The 20,475-nt window shown below is 46.3% G+C and overlaps 1 protein-coding gene across 1 annotated transcript in view; it reads right to left on the bottom strand.

Moving 5' to 3' along the window:
* Positions 1–20,475, bottom strand: part of GLP1R (glucagon like peptide 1 receptor) — a 383,473-nt gene that overhangs the window by 194,128 nt on the left and 168,870 nt on the right. The window contains exons 4-5 of the mRNA XM_077490401.1: positions 18,120–18,241; positions 2,257–2,363 (exon numbers count right to left, since the gene is read on the bottom strand). Of these exons, the coding sequence (XP_077346527.1) occupies positions 2,257–2,363; positions 18,120–18,241 (229 nt within the window). The remainder of the gene's footprint in view (positions 1–2,256; positions 2,364–18,119; positions 18,242–20,475) is intronic.

The raw sequence follows: 20,475 nt of genomic DNA, 5'->3' as shown, positions 1-20,475 counted from the left end.
GGAAATTCCGAAAAACTTTGTTCGTCAGACTGTCCGCTGAAACTGTCCGCTGAAGCCCACACACGAGCGGACTGTCTGCTGAAACACTGTTCAGCGGACAAAGTTGGGCGAACAGTCCGCCCGTGTGTACGCGGCCTAAGAGTCTTGCTATGCCTCATGGGAATTGTAGTTCTGCAACAGCTGGAGGTCCGCTAATTGCATATTCCTGAACTATGGGAATCATAGGTAATGTTATGTTCATTGTCTTAACTATCTATAGCTAGGTCTGGTCTTTGCCACATGGGAGAGGGGCAGGGGTGATGCCTCTGACTATGCAAATACCAATATTTGAAAAGTTAGTATTTGCTTGAGAACTTTGGGTGATCTGGTGCACCTTATGAGTCATTATTACTTCTCCAATGCAAAAGCCGTATATCATTTTTTGCACATGGTACCAATGCACCAACCAGGACTGGTGCAAGGATTTTTGGCACCCTAGGTGAAACCTCATTTTTCTGCCCCCATTGGCTCCACCCTTTTTCCCTGTCCGTGTGACAGGAGGCGGCACTATACAGGAAGCGTCAAACTCTGCTTCCTCTAGTGCTAGCTCCAGTGCTGCGCTGTGCCTCTAATTACACTACTGGCCAGACGGAAGCAGCTGCCTGAGACTTAGTTAGTTACATGCTGCAGCCTGCAGAGCATGCAGACGTGGAGGGAAATCAGTGGCCGGGCGCCCCTAGGCACCAGTGCACCCTAGGCGGCTGCCCAGTTTGCCTAGTGGTAGCACCGGCCCTGGCACCAACAATAGCTAATGCACAATGTATAAAGCAAAAGCATCATTAATGGCAATATATACAGTATAAGCCAGTGTGCCAGTAACTTTCAGATATGATGGATTTCATATATGTAGAATGGCCTACAACTGTTAGTGGACTCTCATCCCCTCGCCACAGGTATTTGGTTCATGTAAGGAACATATGGCCCTACCTGTCAGGGGCTTGTAGCGCTTCTGTTCATGTCAGCTGTTGGTGTCATTGTAGCACACTGGTTTTGGCTATGATGCATCCTCCCCATCTATCTGTCCACCTGCAAGGTGTTTGATGTGGTCAGTCCTTGGGTGTTACAAATGCTCAAGCTCCCAGTTTGTGTGTCCTGCTCTAGAGTCCCTCATTGACGACCTCGGATCGGATATTGACTATTCTCTGAAATCTGCTTGCCTTTTGACTATGGATTTGACCCTGACTATTCAGAACCCTGCCTGCTTTGTATCGGGACTGTCATTGAATTACTGTGCCTGTCTGCCAACTGTAAGTAGCTGTTTGCTGTGCTTAGTTCATGCCTGCCCTGGCGTGGTGGCCAGGCCCTATATCATTGTGTATAAGATCTGGGGGGAACCAAGTCCCGGTAGGCTTGCTTGCTTTATGAGAAAAGTGTATATAGGTGAAGAACACAGAAGCCAGCTATAGTGCCTGACCACTTGCGTTAGGATTAAGAATGACACTACCAAAGTTGGTAAGAAGGTACCTGTCAAGAATCCCAAAAAGGCATCCAGCAGCAGGGATGGCCAGATCTGTGTATCTACACTTAGGAAACTGAAACCAGACTATACTGTATATTATTGAGATTTATTAGTAGTGAAACAAAACTTATCCAAACACCAGCAAATAGAATACACAGCAAACACGAAGATATAAGTGAACCATAAACCTAGTGACAAAATACCTAACTAGCAACCTAATTAAGTGACAGAAAACCTAACTAGCAAACTACCTATAATACAATATATAAAGAAGAAAGGGTAAGACTGAGGAGGTGTCATCAGTAAAAGAGTCATGCACAGTAGTAAGACAAATTTCCTCAGAAAAGTAGGACTTTTTGGGGATCACAGACAGAAAAAAATATATTGCAGAAAAATAATTAAATGTATTTTATTTAATGCACGGTCATGCACGGTAGATCAGGTAGGAATGAATCAGGACAGGTAGAAGGTACACGGAAACAGGTTCAAGCAGGCGGGGGAAGAATCAGGAACAGAGTAACAGGTCACAAGGAGAACAGGGAGCACATAGGCAAAACATTGAGGCAAGATGGAGCAGCAGAGGAGGGACTAAATACCCTCCCAGCAGCCAGCATCAGGTGATGAATAATTGCTAGAAACTGCTGGCTGCTGAGAGACACCCGCTGGTGGACACTGGAACTATAACCTACAGTTCTGGGAACCAGAGTACCACTTATTTAATATGGGGTGCAGTAGGAGGAGTAGTGCCATATCATTACCTGAATATCACCAGGATGGAGGAAGCAATGACCAGCGCTGAGAAGGACAGTGAGTACCCAATGGTATAGATGATGGACAGAGAGGACAGCTCTTCTTCTGGCTGCACCTAGGAGTACAAGATAAAAAGACAGGTCTTCATTCTCTTTGTACAACACGCATCAAAATCCACAGCAACTGTCACGATCGCCCTAACGTCTCGGTTAGACCTAGAAACCTTACCCGCCGCAGCCTGTCGTGGAGAATCCGTCGTTCCCCGTCAACGCGCGTCAGAGCTAACGAACGCCCTCGCGTCGACACGAACGCGCGCACGCGCACACGTAGATCACGAACGGGTGCACGTCTACGTGCGAGGGCGCGCTGACCCGTCGTACGTTCGCTTGGCGCCCTGAAACCTTCTTTAGTCACTGGATCCCTTCCATCTGTGCTGTCCAGTCTACAGCGTGTCCGTGATCCGTATCGTTTGCATCTGAACCTGCTATCTGATTCCTGACCTCCGGCTTGTTTCCTTGATTCTGACTGATTGCTGCCTGCCTACGACCACTGCCTGTTTGACTACGATTCCTGCCTCATCCCTTTGTACCGTGCTGATTCTCTCCTGCTGACCCGGCCTGTATCTGACTCCGCTGTTCCTGCTATCTACCTGAGCTCCTGCAGTACAGGACATCTGTTCACCAGCCCGTTCCCGCACTTGTGCCTGCCAGGGACAGCCAAGCATCATCCGCTACATCAGTCTGTTATCTGTGCCCAGCTGACCTTCCGGATCAATACCATCTACCAGGCACTTGTGCCCTCTGGACTGTCGAATACCTGTCTCCACCTTCAGGGGTTCGATAGCCAGGGGATACGAGGGGCCGCTCCCTGCATTCCAGGCTCACCATCAGGTACGTGACAGTACTGGACAGCCATGTCCGAGCCTGCGCAGGGAGCCTCCCCCATGGACGAACTCTGCCACCATCTGGCCGGCCTTACACAGGCAGTTAAGAACCTACAAGAGGGCTACAACCGACTGGAAGAACAAATCCAGACGCTATCCGCCTCTGCACCAGCGGCTCCTGGGGCCCATGCCCCGCCGGCGGTCGTGATGTTGCCACCGGAACCCAGGGTCCCAACCCCGGAACGGTTCACAGGGGACCGGAGCAAGTTCAGGGCATTCCGCAACGCCTGCGAACTCTACTTTGCCCTACAGCCCAGAACTTTCTCCCTGGAGGCAACGAAGGTGGGATTCGTCATCTCCCTGTTAGCCAATGAACCCCAGTCCTGGGCTCACCGACTGTTGGAACAGAAGGATCCGTCCCTAGATTCCTTGGACACCTTCTTCCGGGCCATGTCCAGGCTTTATGAGGATCCTCAGCTAGCCGCCACTGCCGAAGCAGCCCTACATGCCCTACAACAAGGACGCAGACCCGTAGAAGACTACGTCTCCGAATTCCGTCGTTGGAGTGCAGACACGGACTGGAACAATGCGGCCCTGCGGTACCAGTTCCGCATGGGGCTTTCCGAGGGCCTGAAAGACGAACTGGCACGAGTGGGTGTTCCTGAGACCTTGGAGGCCCTGATTGACATTGTTATCCAGATTGATAGGCGTTTGAGGGAGCGCCGCCAAGAACGGTCCACCACGACTTCCCGTCCGGTTTGGATGTTACCACGGGTGCCTAGTCACCCACCTCCGCCTGTTCCAGTTGCATCCACATCGGACGCTCCGGAGCCTATGCAGCTGGGGCTACTACGCCCGTCCCTGACCCCGGAAGAACGCCAGCGTCGTCGGGTCAATAATCTATGCCTATATTGCGGGGAACCAGGGCACTTTGTTCGTTCCTGCCCGGCGAAGACGCGTAAGTGCCTCCGTGTTCCACCTGTCTCGTCTCCTGTGTTGCCAGATAACATCTCCCATCTAGCTGTTCCTGTTCTCTTGCAGCTCCCAGGAAGGACTATATCAACCCACGCGGTAATTGATTCCGGGGCATGCAGTGGCTTTATTGACTCATCTTTCGCCCGAACGAACAGGATCCCTCTTAGACCACGAGAAAAGGGGCTTTCGGTATACTTGGCTGACGGGTCTACTCTGGAATCTGGGCCAGTAATTCAGGAGACCAGTCCTCTACCCGCCATCATCGCCGGGTCCCACCAAGAACTCCTCTGCTTGGATGTCATCCAGTCTCCCCTGTTCCCTATCATCCTAGGCATGCCTTGGCTGAGGGCACACAATCCGCACATCAACTGGGCCACCGGAGTAATCAAGTTCCCCTCTGACTACTGCCACCAGCATTGTTGTCCGACTCCCGATGGTGACTCGTCAGTCCTTCTCTGTCTGGATGCGGATGAAGAAACCCGACAGGCGGTACCCAAGCAATACCATGCGTTTCTCGATGTTTTCAGCAAGAAGGGCGCAGAGACTCTCCCTCCTCATAGGCCTTATGATTGCCCTATTGAACTGCTCCCGGGGGCAGAAATTCCGTTCGGAAGGATCTTCCCACTGTCCGAATCCGAATTAAGTACTTTAAAGACCTACCTGGACGATAATCTCAGAAAAGGGTTCATCCGACCTTCCACCTCCCCAGCTGGCGCTGGGATCTTCTTTGTCGAGAAGAAGGATCAATCCTTACGTCCGTGTGTGGACTATCGGGCACTAAATAAAATCACAGTTAAAAATCGCTACCCTCTGCCATTAGTACCTGAGCTTTTCCAGAGACTGGGTTCCGCTAGACTCTTTACCAAGCTGGATCTGCGGGGGGCTTACAACCTCGTCCGTATCAGAAAAGGCGATGAGTGGAAAACAGCCTTTCGTACCCGCTTCGGGCACTATGAATATTTAGTGATGCCTTTCGGGCTATGTAACGCCCCGGCTACGTTCCAGCATTTTGTGAACGACATCTTCCGAGACTATTTAGATTTGTTTGTTATTATTTATTTGGATGATATACTAATCTTTTCCTCCACTTTAGCCACCCACAGAGAACATGTCAAGAAGGTCCTGACTCGCCTCCGCTCCCACGGCCTGTATGCCAAGCCAGAAAAATGCGTTTTTGAGAAGGAAAGTATCCAGTTCCTGGGCCTGATTATCTCGATTCGAGGGGTCGAGATGGATCCCCAGAAGATAACCGCAATCCAGGACTGGCCTGCCCCATCCGATAGAAAAGGAGTTCAGCGGTTTGTGGGCTTTGCGAATTTCTATCGCAAATTTATAAAGGGATTTTCCTCCATCATCGCCCCCATTACCGGGCTAACCAAGCTGGGCACCAAGTTCCGCTGGACACCTGAGGCACAAGAGGCCTTCGAAGCCCTGAAAAAGCTATTCGTTTCAGCTTCAATTCTGAAACACCCTGATCCTACCCTGCCGTACACCCTTGAGGTTGACGCTTCGGAGGTGGCAGTCGGAGCTGTGTTGTCCCAGAGGCAGGGACCTAAGTCCGTGCTCCACCCTGTTGCGTTCTTCTCCCGCAAACTATCCGAAGCCGAGAGAAACTATGATGTGGGCGACCGTGAGCTACTGGCAATTAAGTCGGCACTGGAGGAGTGGCGCTATCTGTTAGAAGGGGCTATCCACCCAATCCTGATCTATACAGATCATAAAAATCTCGAATATCTGAAGACAGCTAAGAGGTTGAAGCCCCGTCAGGCCAGGTGGGCACTCTTCTTCTCACGGTTCGTATTCCACATAACCTTCCGCCCCGGATCCAAAAACACGAAGCCAGATGCTTTATCTCGCATGTTTAGCCAGCCGGAAGATCCACCTCTCAGTGACACCATCCTTCCTGCTGGAAACTTCCTCTTACTCCAAGGAGATGTGATCTCCCAAGTTAAACAGGCTTCCAGAGGCGCCTCACCTCCACCCGGTATCCCGCTGTCCTCCAGCGATGATCTTATGTGGCATGGGAACAGGATCTTCGTCCCCCAGACAGCTCGGACCTTAGTTCTGGCTTCCTGTCATGACCATCCCATGGCTGGCCACTTTGGAACGTTCAAGACATTAGAATTACTCAGGCGTAACTTCTGGTGGCCGAAGATGCAAGAGCTACGTACAGACCTGCACGACCTGCATTCGGAGTAAGGACAACAAGTCCAGAGCCTGGGGCTTACTAAAACCCCTACCTGTCCCTGATAGACCATGGAGAATGATCTCCATGGATTTTATCGTCGAACTTCCCCCTTCGGAGAACCATACAGCGATCTTCGTCGTAGTCGACAGGTTCACGAAGATGGCTCATTTCCTGCCCATGAAGGGCACTCCCTCTGCCGCGGAGACAGCTAACGTCTTCATTAAGGAAGTTATAAGGCTTCATGGCATCCCCACCAATATCACGTCTGACAGGGGGGTGCAGTTCACATCTCGATTTTGGAGGGCACTCTGCGCAACTCTGAAGATCGAGCTCTGCATGTCCTCGGCCTATCACCCGCAGACCAACGGTCAGACCGAGAGGACGAACCAGACCTTAGAGCAGTACCTGCGTTGCTTCTCGTCCTTCTCACAAGATGACTGGGTCTCCCTGCTACCTATGGCCGAGTTCGCCTACAATAATTCCGTCCATTCAGCCACCAAACAGTCCCCTTTTTATGCAAATCTCGGGTACCACCCGTTGTTCTTGTCTGGCGATCTTCCTGAATGTCCGGTGCCAGCGCTTCAGAAGAGACTTACTTTCTTTGAAGAGAATAATAAACTCTTACAGGAAACCTTGACTAAGTCGCAGGAACATAATAAGGAAGTCTTTGACAGAAGAAGAAGAGGGGAGCTGGATCTCAAGACCGGGGATAGGGTCTGGCTGTCCACCTTAAATCTCAAGTTAACCTGTCCCTCCAAGAAATTGGGTCCAAGATTCCTGGGTCCTTTCCTGATCAAAAGGAAGCTAAATGATGTGGCATTTGAGTTGGAACTCCCTGAGTCTTTCCGAATACACCCGGTGTTCCATGTATCGCTCCTTAAGCCTGCAGTCGAAGATCCTTTCTCTGACAGGTCTTCCTGCCCTCCGGAACCGGTGTTGGTCGATGGAGAGATCGAGTTCGAAGTTGAGGCCATCATGGACTGTAGGAGAAGAGGAAACCAGGTCCAATTCTTAGTTAAATGGAAGGGCTACGGACCCGAGGAAAATTCCTGGGAACCAGAGGCTAATATTCACGCCAAGAGACTTATCCGCGCTTTCAAGAACTCTCACCCGAACAAGTGGGCTCGGTTGGGCATCCGGGGGCTGCCCCTTGGGGGGGGGCAATGTCACGATCGCCCTAACGTCTCGGTTAGACCTAGAAACCTTACCCGCCGCAGCCTGTCGTGGAGAATCCGTCGTTCCCCGTCAACGCGCGTCAGAGCTAACGAACGCCCTCGCGTCGACACGAACGCGCGCACGCGCACACGTAGATCACGAACGGGTGCACGTCTACGTGCGAGGGCGCGCTGACCCGTCGTACGTTCGCTTGGCGCCCTGAAACCTTCTTTAGTCACTGGATCCCTTCCATCTGTGCTGTCCAGTCTACAGCGTGTCCGTGATCCGTATCGTTTGCATCTGAACCTGCTATCTGATTCCTGACCTCCGGCTTGTTTCCTTGATTCTGACTGATTGCTGCCTGCCTACGACCACTGCCTGTTTGACTACGATTCCTGCCTCATCCCTTTGTACCGTGCTGATTCTCTCCTGCTGACCCGGCCTGTATCTGACTCCGCTGTTCCTGCTATCTACCTGAGCTCCTGCAGTACAGGACATCTGTTCACCAGCCCGTTCCCGCACTTGTGCCTGCCAGGGACAGCCAAGCATCATCCGCTACATCAGTCTGTTATCTGTGCCCAGCTGACCTTCCGGATCAATACCATCTACCAGGCACTTGTGCCCTCTGGACTGTCGAATACCTGTCTCCACCTTCAGGGGTTCGATAGCCAGGGGATACGAGGGGCCGCTCCCTGCATTCCAGGCTCACCATCAGGTACGTGACAGCAACATTGTACCTTTTAGGCTGGCTTCTCGCATCTACATTGCAGAAAAGCACAGTAACGCACAACCCTTGGTGCACTGCAGATGCTTCCAACTGGACAAGTCCTCATTTTGGTGGGATGGCGTGCTTTGGAAACCCTCTTAAAAATGAATAGGCTCCCCTAATACAATGAATAAGGTAACATGCCACAACGCAAGACAGAAATGTAGCGGGGACCAGTGGCGTAACTAGAACCTTCAGGGCCCCTATGCAAGAAACCATGAAGGGCCCCCCTGAACCCCAGCCAGGGCCCTTCCCTCCGAGTTCGGCGGTGGAACTCCAGGGCATGGTCACAGGTATGACCTTCGTGAGCCCTGTAGTTCCACCACTGGTTGGGGAAAACAGACATCGGATTGAGCGGCAATGCATGGAGCAGGAGAGGGGTACTCTGAGGAGCCGGCCGAGGTCTCAGGTCATGCGGGGAATGCACAACTAAAGAGCAGCCAGTACGATCAGTAGAGAATGGAGCTCTGCTAGTCACCCTCCACCTCCAGTCACCCATGTGCATGGTGCACTGGTACCCCTAGCTGCCTATGCTGCTGCTGGCCATATGTAGAGGGGGCTGCATGGGCCCCCTGCATCACAGGGCCCGGTTGTGGTCGCGACTGCTGCACCCCCTATAGTTACGCCCTTGGCGGGGACCTTAAAGTTGACCACACAGTTTAGACAACAGCTGGAGTTTGCTGGAGATTTTTGCAAACTGGCATGTGCAGACATGGACCTGAGATGTCTACTGAGCAGAATGATTGGCCTTCTGTAGTCAGAGCAAACTTCAAAGTATACCTGTAGCCAAAACTTCTTTGAAATACCTTTTAGAAGAATAAGGAGGGGTTGGAACCACTTCTAGGTTTTTATTGTTATCTGTGCACTTGTTGGTGAGATTCTGCCAGGAACCATTGTTACAGGACAGAAAGTGATGGTACAATCAAAACCCTATTTAAGGTCCAATTCACATAGCAGGAACTCGAATTCCATCTCGTGAATTTGTGTTGGTGATTTCCACTCAATTTCACATGCCACGCATAGGGAAACCCATTCACTTTCATGAGCTGCCCTATGTGCGTTTGTCGGCCAAAAGAAGCCCCTGCTCCTTTTTGGGCCACGAGCTTTACACAATTTTTAAAGGCAAGCTTGTCTGCGATTGTAGTGCGATTCTGTCACTTGCCACTTGCGGAAAAAATGCACTGCGTTTGGGGTGCCATTTAGAATGAATGGCAACCAAAAGCGTATCACGTGTGTTGCGGCAATTGCCACATGACTTGGAATCACGGGCAGAATCATGGTGATTCCGTCCATGATTCCAAGTTGGCGAGTGTGAATGGGGCCATAGGCTAGTGACAGTGATAGGGTGGATGTGTAAGTCTCATAGGGGGTTTCTTAAAAAAATTTCCTGCCACCTGTCACTACTAACAACAGTAATAGGAGTGCCCAGTTACTGATGCCACTTTCAGTACCAGAGACCATAAATGGGTGATCTTCTGACTCTGCTGCCATTCTGAAGAAGAATCTACTCATTGGCAGCTCCAAAACCTATAGGTTACCAGACCTCCTTATAGTAAATGTTATGGATTGCTGTGGGGTGTTAAACCACTGGGGTTCCTTTTTTTTTACATGGTTTCTATCAGTAATTCAAATTGCTTGGTTTTTCACTATTTAAGATGATGTTTTGTACAGTCCAGTGTGTTTTTCTTTTTTCATTTATGGTTTTGTTTGCAACATTATTGCATTTTCCTGTAGCTTTTTACTACGCATCTTGATGCCCCTGTAGAAGTCCTATGGGATGAAACGCGTAGGGCGAGGTTGTTATGTTCCCTGTATTGCCTTTTTTTATCATGTGATCACGTTTTTACTTTTTATTTTATTGTACATGCTGGTTTTATGCCAATAAACAGCAATTTCTATATTTTTTCAATCTACACCATGGGAAGTCGTATTTCTTTTTTCATATATGACTCTCTTCACGAGTTTGGCTTTTTCTATTGTCTAACTACTGGCTGGAGTTTCCCTCCTTTCTATCCATTTGAATCATTGGTGAAGAAGACTGGAACCTCTGAGATGGTGCCGACTACCCCTTCATTGGCCTGAAGACCCACAGCCCCCCCATTGGCTGACGGACCTGTTGGGATTTGTCGTACAACCCCTGTAGAGTGGATGATCCATCTACACATGCTCTATGACCTAGTATATATACACAGGTCCAGTATCTCCGGTAAGAGTACCCATTCTTTTGTTCTTTTGCATTCATCATGATGTCACTGCCGTGAATGTCTTTGGGATCACCCCTTGGCTCATACACCGTGTGAAATACTACATCCGAGTTCCATGTGGATTTCAAGGACTAATTCACTTTTTTATTATTTGGACTGTATAGTGTCCTTCTTGGTGTTAGTCACTTCACCTTTTTTCCTTTTTATTTGTATTATTTTAGCGCTACATTGTAGTCCTTTTACCCATGAGATTGTCTGACCATTGCTGAACCCAAATTGACCTTGTTAAAAATTACACTAGCCAGGCGCTCCTGAAGAACCACATACTGGTAGTTACTATCTGTGGGATGTGTTGTATGCAATGGGCTAAATGCCAGATGGATCCAAAGCCCAAAATCCACAAAAGGCAGGATGTCCGGTAAAAAGTCATAGTTTATACCAATAAGAAATACATGGTGCTTTACAGTAGCTGACCCAGATTGACCTGACTTCTCTCTTGTTTGCTGCCTGCCTCAACCCCTTCCTGGACCTGACTACTCTCTTGGTTGCCACCTGCCTGGACCCGACTACTCTCTTGTTCATCGCCAGCCTCAACCCCAGCTTTGATCTGACTATACTCGATTGCTGCCTGCCTCAACCCTTGCCTGGACCTGACTACTCTCTTGTTCGTCGCCAGCCTCAATCCCAGCCTGGATCTGACTATACTCTTGATTGCTGCCTGCCTCAACCCTTGCCTGGACCTGAATACTCTCTTGGTTGCCACCTGGCTGGACCACTGTCTGGACCTGACTACTCTCTTGTTCATCACCAGCCTCAACCCCTGCCTGGACCTGACTATTTTCTTGATTGCTGCCTGCCTCGACCCCAGTCTGGACCTGACTACTCTCTTGATTGCTGTCTGCCTCAAACTCAGCCTGGACCTGACTATACTCTTGATTGATGCCTGCCTCAACCCCTGCCTGGACCTGACTACTCTCTTTTTTGCCACCAGCTTCACCCCCTTCCTGGACCTGACTAATCTCTTGGTCATTGCCAGCCTGGACCCCTGCCTGGACCTGACTACTCTCTTGATTGCCGTCTGCCTCGACTCATGTTTGGACTTGACTACTCTCTTGTTTGTCGCCAGCCTCAACCCCAGCCTGGACCTGACTATTCTCTTGGTTGCTGCCTGCCTGAAACGCTGCCTGGACCTGACTACTTTCTTGGTTGCCATCTGCCTGGATCACTGCCTGGACCTAACTATTCTCTTGCTCGTCGCCAGCCTCAACTCCTGCCTGGTCCTGACTACTCTCTTGATTGCTGTCTGCCTCGATTCATGATTGGACCGGACTACTCTCTTGTTCATAGCCTGCCTCAACCCCTGCCTGGACCTGGCTACTCTCTTGATTGCTGCCTGCCTTGACCTTTACCTGGACCTTACTATTCTCTTTATTGCACCTGCTTCAACCACAGCCTGGACATGACTATTTTTTTGCTAATCACCTAGTGTACAGTCTACACCCTGTCCTCACTCACCACTTGGTGGGTTGATTCTGATGGTCGCAATCTGGTACTAGCCCACAGCAAAAGAGATCTGGGGGTCATTACGGCTCCCAGTCTAGCTCCACCATCATGAGCTCTGGTGAGCCTCTGATGAACCCACATCACTCACCAGGGAGTGTTAATGCACCACAGCATCACTATAGCACCGATCTATTGCCACAAGGAGAAACTGGAATGAGGTACATCAGCTCTACCATAGCCTCCATATTGAAAGGAAGTGCTGTGATATCATGAGACATTGTGTTGCATTGTGTTTCCATTCTCTGCAACAAAGTGCTCTTATGATGTGGTCTGTAGCAGAGTTAACAACCCAGGAGCTTATGGATTCAGCAATTGGTCTTGGTATTGGCCCTTGACTGTTACTGACTAAAGCTGACCAGGGCCCACTAGATCTACTGAGTCCCAATATCATCTGTGACTAAAGTGGTTAAGTGAGTCTTAAAAAATTACCATTTCAACTCCAAATTGCACTGGGCGGTGGTGGTTACCACAGAACATCACTCTACCACAGCATTTTTCTTAATGAATCTTTAGTCGAAATTAGACCTGAAGAAATGGAGTAAACATGTTTTTGGAAAGCGAGCTTCTCTGGGGCGGTTCTCTGTAGACCGATGTCCGCTGGAAGCAATCGAAACTCCGGAACCTTCTCATTGACATTTTTGTCCTCAGCCTCCCCTCTTACCATAACAAAGTGCTAGCAGAAGATTAAACTGTGAAGACGCTGATGTCTCGTACATCTGGGGAGGCTCGAGGGATCTGAATTTATCCCGGCAGCTGTGTGGAGCCATAGAAAGACCCAGGGCAGAGCTAGCGGCACATAATGAAATGTACCGGACAATATATACGAGGATCATTCAATTTACCGCTGTGCGAAATGATCTGATAAATATACCTGAGCGGCATTTTTACACGCGCGCTAAACTGTCCTCCGTGACTCATCCTTCAGCTGCTCGGAGAAAGGACAGCCGATAATACAGCATGATTCCAGCATTACCGATGAATTTAAACAACTACGGGAATAGTTCAAGAGTAAAACAGGATGAGAGATCAGATAAAGTGGAGTTCTACTGCCAGGATTTAATATTACTGAGTGAATAAAATCAACCTAGGTATATTTAGACACCTGCCTCCCATTTATATGGCTAAGTAATATAGTAAGTAGCCTCCCTGACCTCACATGTGGTTGGAACAATTCCCTGGCTGAGGATATTCCCATAATATCTGTTATTATAACTATGGATATCATTCGTTGCATCTTTGTGATGTAAGAGACAGTGGCGGCTGGTGTTTTTTATTTTGGAGGGGGGGGGTCCCCACTGTTTGCCGGTCGGTCCGGCACTTACCCCATCATGGCAGGTGGCAGGCAGAGACTCGGCTCTGAGTCCTCTCCTTCATGTCGGCTTCGGAGCTCCTCCCCTCCTCCTCCTAGGCATCCAATAGGATCGACTGTCCTTTCAGACAATCGGGTGACTGGAGTCAAAAACCTGCTTCCTGATTGGTCGGGAGGAGGATCGGTGTTACAACAGTGAATATTGGTTTGCTGTTGTAACACACCTGGGTGTGCTCGGAGCGCACTCTCTGTGTCCTGAGCCCGCCCTATATTGAAGCCTATTAGAGAGATATGTTATAATGTGATGGGTGGTTTGCGGTCTAATGCCGCGTACACGCGACCAAACTTTCTGCCAGTGGAGACAGAGGAAGGATGGATGGACTGCGCTGCGCTGGACTGGAGGGAGAGATCACCCATCGCTGGATCAGATCAGCCGTCGCTGGATAGCAAGAGTGGATTAGCACCGCTGGAATCTTTTTTTAATTACTTTTATTTTTAATAAAGGAATTGTGTGTGTGTTTTTTAACATTCTTTTAAACTTTCTTTGTGAAATGGTAGGAGTACTTTTGTACCCCCTTACCATTTCAAATGGGGGGGGGGGGGCGGGATATGGGGGTCCTCTTGTTAAAGGGGGCTTCCAGATTCTGATAAGCCCCCCGCCCGCAGACCCCCACAACCACCGGCCAGGGTTGTGGGGATGAGGCCCTTGTCCTCATCAACATGGGGACAAGGTGCTTTGAGGGGTCATATACCCCCAAAGCATCCTCCCAATGTTGAGGGTATGTGGCCTGGTACGGTTCAGGGAGGGGGGGGGCGCTCTCTCGTCCCCCCCTCTTTTCCTGCGGCCTGCCAGCTTGCGTGCTCGGATAAAGGGTCTGGTATGGATTTTTAGGGGGAACTCCACGCCATTTTTTTTTTTATTTGATGCGGGGTTCTCCTTAATATCAATACCAGACCTGAAGGGCCTGGTAATTTAATTTGGAGGAACTCCACGCTCTTTTTTTTATTTTTATCAATGACTGTTCTCTGTATTACGGGAGCCGACAATTCATTATAGCCGTGAGTGATTTTAAATGACTTTTTTCCTTGCGAAATGACACTTTGTGCAGGGACAGTTCTAAGCACAGGAAACATGCGCCCCTTCACAGGCATACTATAGACACCCCCCAGGTGTGAAATTTAAAGGAATATTACACTTTTATTGTTTCACTTTAAGTATTATTAAAATCACTGCTCCCGAAAAAACTTCAGTTTTTAAAACTTTTTTTTTGCATTGATCCATGTCCCTTGGGGCAGGACCGGGTCCCCAAACACTTTTTAGGACAGTAACTTGCATATTACCCTTTAAAATTAGCACTTTAGATTTCTCCAATAGACTTGTACAGGGTGTTTTCGAATTTGCCGCGAACACCCCAAATTGTTCACTGTTCGCCGAAAAGGCGAACAGGCAATGTTCGACTCGAACTCAAAGCTCATCCCTAATGATAACTAACTATTAAATTATAGGTATTGGAATTTCCTTTCAAATTTGGCCATTAGTGAAATTAATGAATAAGAATTTTTCCGAAGTTACGATTTATCCAAAATAACGAATGCCGCATCTAAACAAATGGAACGGACCAATTTAATAATCAATAATAATAATAATAGTAAAACGTTTTTATTATTATTTTGGTTATTTATTATCATTAATTCTTTACGTTCCAATTATTTCGATACGGCATTCGTTATTTCAGATAATTCGTAACTTCGGATAAATTCTTTACGTTCACTAACAGCCAAATTTGAAAGGAAATTCCAATACCTATAATTTAATAGTTACATTGTTATTAGTTAGATATTATTTCTGAATTTCCAAATTTCCAGATTTTCGAATATTAAAATTTTTGAATATTCAAATGTATTAATTTTCAAATATTCAAATTTACGAATTTTCTAATATTTAGAAAATTCTTTAAACTGGTTTTTTATTAATTCGGATATTTCAGAATTAACTGATTTGTCGAAATTCGTAAAAAAAAAAAAAAAAAAAAAACGATTCGAAAATAATTGCACATGTCTACTGTATACATAAGATAGTGAAAACAAACATGGTTTCCTATTATCCAGATATCCAATGGCGGCTATTTGAGGGTTGGTGATGTCTAGGTCAACATCTTGCTCGACATGTTTTGCGTGTTATACGCTTCTTCAGGAGCTTAGGAGTTAAATTACTATAAACTATAATAAAGTAAATATAACATCATTAAGCATCTTAAAATAGGCCTCATGCATTTTTTTTTTTTTTGTTTTTTCATCGTTTTAGATCTTTCGGTTTTCGGATTCTGCACATTCGTTTATCGTTTGTTAAAACGATAACGAAACTAAACGAAATTCAGACGAAAATGCATTCGGACGGAAACGAATGCACATATCTAGTAAACAATGAGTCATAAATGAAAGCCATTCATAACCATTAAAACAATTGCTTTTATAGTAGGGCTGTGGAAATTAAAGATTAATTCCTCGATTAATCGATACATTTTTTTGATCGATCAAAATTCTTTAGATCGGTACTCACCTCTCCGCCGGCTTCCGGGTCTTCAGGGAGTTCCATTGGAGATCCGGTGACGTCGAGCTTCGCCCCCCCCCCCTTCCCCAAGTGCCTCCGTCTGCTAACGAAGGGAAGGAGGAGGAGTCCGGTGACGTTCTGATTGAACGTAACGCGTACGGGGGGGAGGAGCTACACGTGACGTCACCCGCTGCTGCCCTACGGAACTAACACGATTGTCAGCTTTACATGCTGTGTTTTTAACATCTTTATGTGAGTAGTTTGTGTTTGGAAACACAAAAATGAAATCTTATACTTAAGCGGTGAGCACTGAGATCTTTTCTTTCTACCCATGACCCGGCGTCCTTGCCGAGATCGTGAGAGAAGTTTATGGTCGGTGTTAACTCTTTTGATACCCGCTTGCATGACCACCTGTTTGCACAGGGGTCCGTGCCATAAGGTGAGAGTGATTAGACCGGAGGTGGAGGGATTGTCACGCTACTGTGGAAAAAAAAAATGACTTACGTCAGTGCTACAGTTTGAATTTAAAACGTATTTGTGTGGACTGTGAAGTTAAGTCATGGATTGTGGAAACTAATTAGTGTCGGGTGATTGTATATAGTGTGTATTCCACATTTACCACTGACTAATGCAGAGCTGCAATGCAAGGAGATCAGCTAAAAGTAGTTAGATCTGTATGTGCATTATAATTAATCGAAATTGGTCGATTAATCGATTAAAAAAAATCTATTAATCAAACACGAAAATTTTAATCAGTAACAGCCCTATTTTATAGTGTCCATCACTCTACAAGCAATCAGTGTAAAAAAAAAAAAATTAAATCCTGATCAGATCCCCAGAATAGTACAGTGTTCACTATGTTATGCCCTGTACACACGGTCGGACATTCCGACAACAAAATCCGTCAGATTTTTTCCGACGGATTTTGGCCCAAACTTGTCTTGCATACACACGGTCGCACACAAAGTTGTCGGAAAAACCGATCGTTCAGAACGAGGTGACGTAGAACACGTACGACGGGACTATAAAGAGGGCCAGTAGCCAAGAGCTTTCGTCTCCTAATTTATTCTGAGCATGATTGAACGTAACGCGTACGGGGGGGGGTGGAGCTACACATGACGTCACCCGCTGACGTCATGTGCGTCGGATTTGTCTACACACGATTGGAATTTAAAAACGATCAGATTTTGTTGTCGGAAAATTTTAGATTCAGCTCTCAAACTTTGTGTGTCGGAAATTTCCGACAGGAAAAAGTCAGATGGAGTCCCACATATGATCGTAATTTCCGACAACACGATCCAATCGCACATTTTCCTTTTTGGAAAGTCCAACCATGTGTACGGGGCATAAAGCCAACTTACTGTCCATCTGGCTTTAGGCTGTGGCCAGTGGGAGTAAAGAAATTGGTGCCCCATCATTGGTATCACTGGGAGGAATAGTGTCCCATCATTGGTGTCAGTGGGAGGAATAGTGCCCCATCATTGGAATCAGTGGGAGGAATAGTGCCCCATTATTGATGTCAGTGGGAAGAATAGTGCCCCATCATTGGTATCAGTGAGAGGAATAGTGCCCCATCATTGGTGTCAGTGGGAGGAATAGTGCCCCATCATTGCTATCAGTGGGAGGAATAGTGCCCCATCATTGGTGTCAGTGGGAGGAATAGTGCTCCATTATTGGTGTCAGTGGAGGAATAGTGCCCCATCATTGGTGTCAGTGGGAGGAATAGTGTCCCATCATTGGTGTCAGTTGGAGGAATAGTGCCCCATCATTGGTGTCAGTGGGAGGAATAGTGCCCCATCATTGGTGTCAGTGGGAGGAATAGTGTCCCATCATTGGTGTCAGTTGGAGGAATAGTGCCCCATCATTGGTGTCAGTGGGAGGAATAGTTCCCCATCATTGGTGTCAGTGGGGGGAAGAGTGCCCCATCATTGTTATCAGTGGGAGAAATAGTGCCCCATCATTGGTGTCAGTGGGAGAAATAGTCCCCCATCATTGGTGTCAGTGGGAGGAATAGTCCCCCATCATTGGTGTCAGTGGGGGGAAGAGTGCCCCATCATTGTTATCAGTGGGAGAAATAGTGCCCCATCATTGGTGTCAGTGGAAGGAATAATGCCCCATCAATGGTGTAAGTGGAGGATTTTACGTCCCACCATGCTTCTAGTACAGATGTTGTATTTGATAGATGATATAAATATAATGATACATAGAGGATACATAACATTGTCCCACGCTCAGTACAATTGGGATTTTCACATTACACTAATGGTAGTCAGTTACCTTCAGAGACCGGTCTTCACATTCTGACAGGTTCCTCCAGGGGACGCTAGAGTTCTCCTTGGAATCTCTGACCAGCCAGGTGCCCTCCAGGGTACAATACCGAAACACCTTGCCCTGTATCACTGCCGAGAGACAAGCAGACAAACCTTCATCACAAGAATTCTTCAGATATGATGTTACCATTGGGGACTGTAGCTGGAGCTAACATGGGGGGTCCCCGTAGTGGTGACCACCCGGCTCCACGTACCCCATTATTTAAGCAGTGACAATTTGCTTGTGGTATATTTTGGCCCAGTCCAACACTAACAAAGCCTACTCCTGAAATGAGCCTAAAAATCCAGATGTAACATCTAAAAACAATGTATCACTCTGTAAAATACTATCATTATCCTGAACCCAATTTCAGTTTTGGTGCGATACCCCTCCCCCCCTCCCCCAAGGGTTAAATACTTCTAAAGGGATGCAAACCCTGCCGCTTTCCTCATCAGAACACTGACAGTGCACCGGGTGATTATAATGAAACCCTCAGACCCTCCCATTTAGAATCGGTCAGCACAGGACATCGTGAGGCTCTTTCTTCAGAGCAACAAGAAGTAGGAATCTGCTACAAAGTTTGTTAAAATCCCCGCAATGTGCAGAGTAAAACTTTAACATTCGTGTTAAAAAAAAAAAATGTAATGGGAGGCTATAAAAAGATACAAAAATGGCTGTAAAAAAATGAATAAAATGTATATTTGGTTAATTCATAATGAAGTTCAGCGATTTAATAAATACAAGTTTTATTATTCCTAAAAAAAAATAAAAAATAAAAAGTTTATAAATATAAATAAATATATAAATAATTAAAAAAAGTGTCACTTTTATTCTTAAAAAAAAAAGTGTCACTTTTATTATTCCTAAAAAAAAAAAAAATTATAAATATAAATAAATATATAAATAATAAAAAAAAAGTGTCACTTTTATTCTTAAAAAAAAAGTGTCACTTTTATTATTCCTAAAAAAAAAAAAAAAAAAGTTTATAAATATAAATAATTATAAATAATAAAAAAAGTGTCACTTTTATTCTTAAAAAAAAAAAAGTGTCACTTTTATTATTCCTATAAAAAAAAAGTTTATAAATAAATATATAAATAATAAAAAAGTGTCACTTTTATTCTTAAAAAAAAAAGTGTCACTTTTATTATTCCTAAAAAAAATAAAGTTTATAAATATAAATAAATATATAAATAATAAAAAAGTGTCACTTTTATTCTTAAAAAAAAAAAGTGTCACTTTTCTTATTCCTAAAAAAAAAAAAAAAAAAAAAAAAAAAAAAAAGTTTATAAATACAAATAAATATATAAATAATAAAAAAAGTGTCACTTTTATTCTTAAAAAAAAGGGTCACTTTTATTATTCCTAAAAAAAAAAAAAAAGTTTATAAATATAAACATATAAATAAAAGCACAACTAAATTTGTTGTAATCAAAAAAAATAAAAATACATTGTATGGTAGAAGTAGGGAAATTATAGTTTGGCTCAGAGCTAAGTCTGAGCTATGGTATGCGGGTCAGGGTTCAGTAAAGTCCACGGCTGGATGACTCACCCTGGCAGCTCTCTAGTGCCTTCCTCTGGTCTAGAAGGTTGGAGAGCCTTCTAGAATTAGTGGGTGGAGGTTAGGAGGAGCTGCCTTGAATATTTATGGCCAATCCTCAAAAGCAGGCTGGCAGGGAGGCTGAGACCATGCCATAAACAGACACGTGCCATGCCAGCAGGTGCAGTCGGATGGGTGATGGAGATGCAGTGCTGAGGAGGCAGTTGGTGGCCCTCGGGGGTGCCCCCTAGTCTGGGAGGGTGTGTGTCCTGCCTTGGGGTGGGGCTGGGGTGCTGGAAGGATTCTACCATAACACATGGGAGGAGGCTTTCCTGGAGGCACAGAGTGAGTAGAGCAACACTGTAGTTGATTAACAAGGGGGGGGAGATTGCTACATGTAGCCGGTCTCCCTGAAGACAGCAGTGTTGGTTAACCATCTAAGGACCGAGCCTCTTTCTGAGATTTGTTGTTTACAACTTAAAAACATATTTTTTTTTTGCTAGAAAATTACTTAGAACCCCCAAACATTATACATTTTTTTTCTAACACCCTAGAGAATAAAATGGCGGTTGTTGCAATACTTTCTGCCACACCGTATTTGAGCAGCGGTCTTACAAGCGCAACTTTTTGGGAAAAAATACACTTTTTTGAATTAAAAAATAAGACAACAGTAAAGTTAGCCCAATTTTTTTTATATTGTGAAAGATGAAGTTACACCGAGTAAATTGATACCCAACATAGCCCCTGTGCCCATAGCAGCACAGTGGTGTAGTGGTTAGCACT

The sequence above is a fragment of the Lithobates pipiens genome, unplaced genomic scaffold (genome assembly GCF_037356315.1).
Source record: "Lithobates pipiens isolate NorthernLeopardFrog02 unplaced genomic scaffold, aLitPip1_a1.2 Scaffold_18, whole genome shotgun sequence".
NCBI classification, from domain to species: Eukaryota; Metazoa; Chordata; class Amphibia; order Anura; family Ranidae; genus Lithobates; species Lithobates pipiens.
Note: the sequence above shows the minus strand (reverse complement) of the source record. Positions and strands in the feature narration are given on the sequence as shown.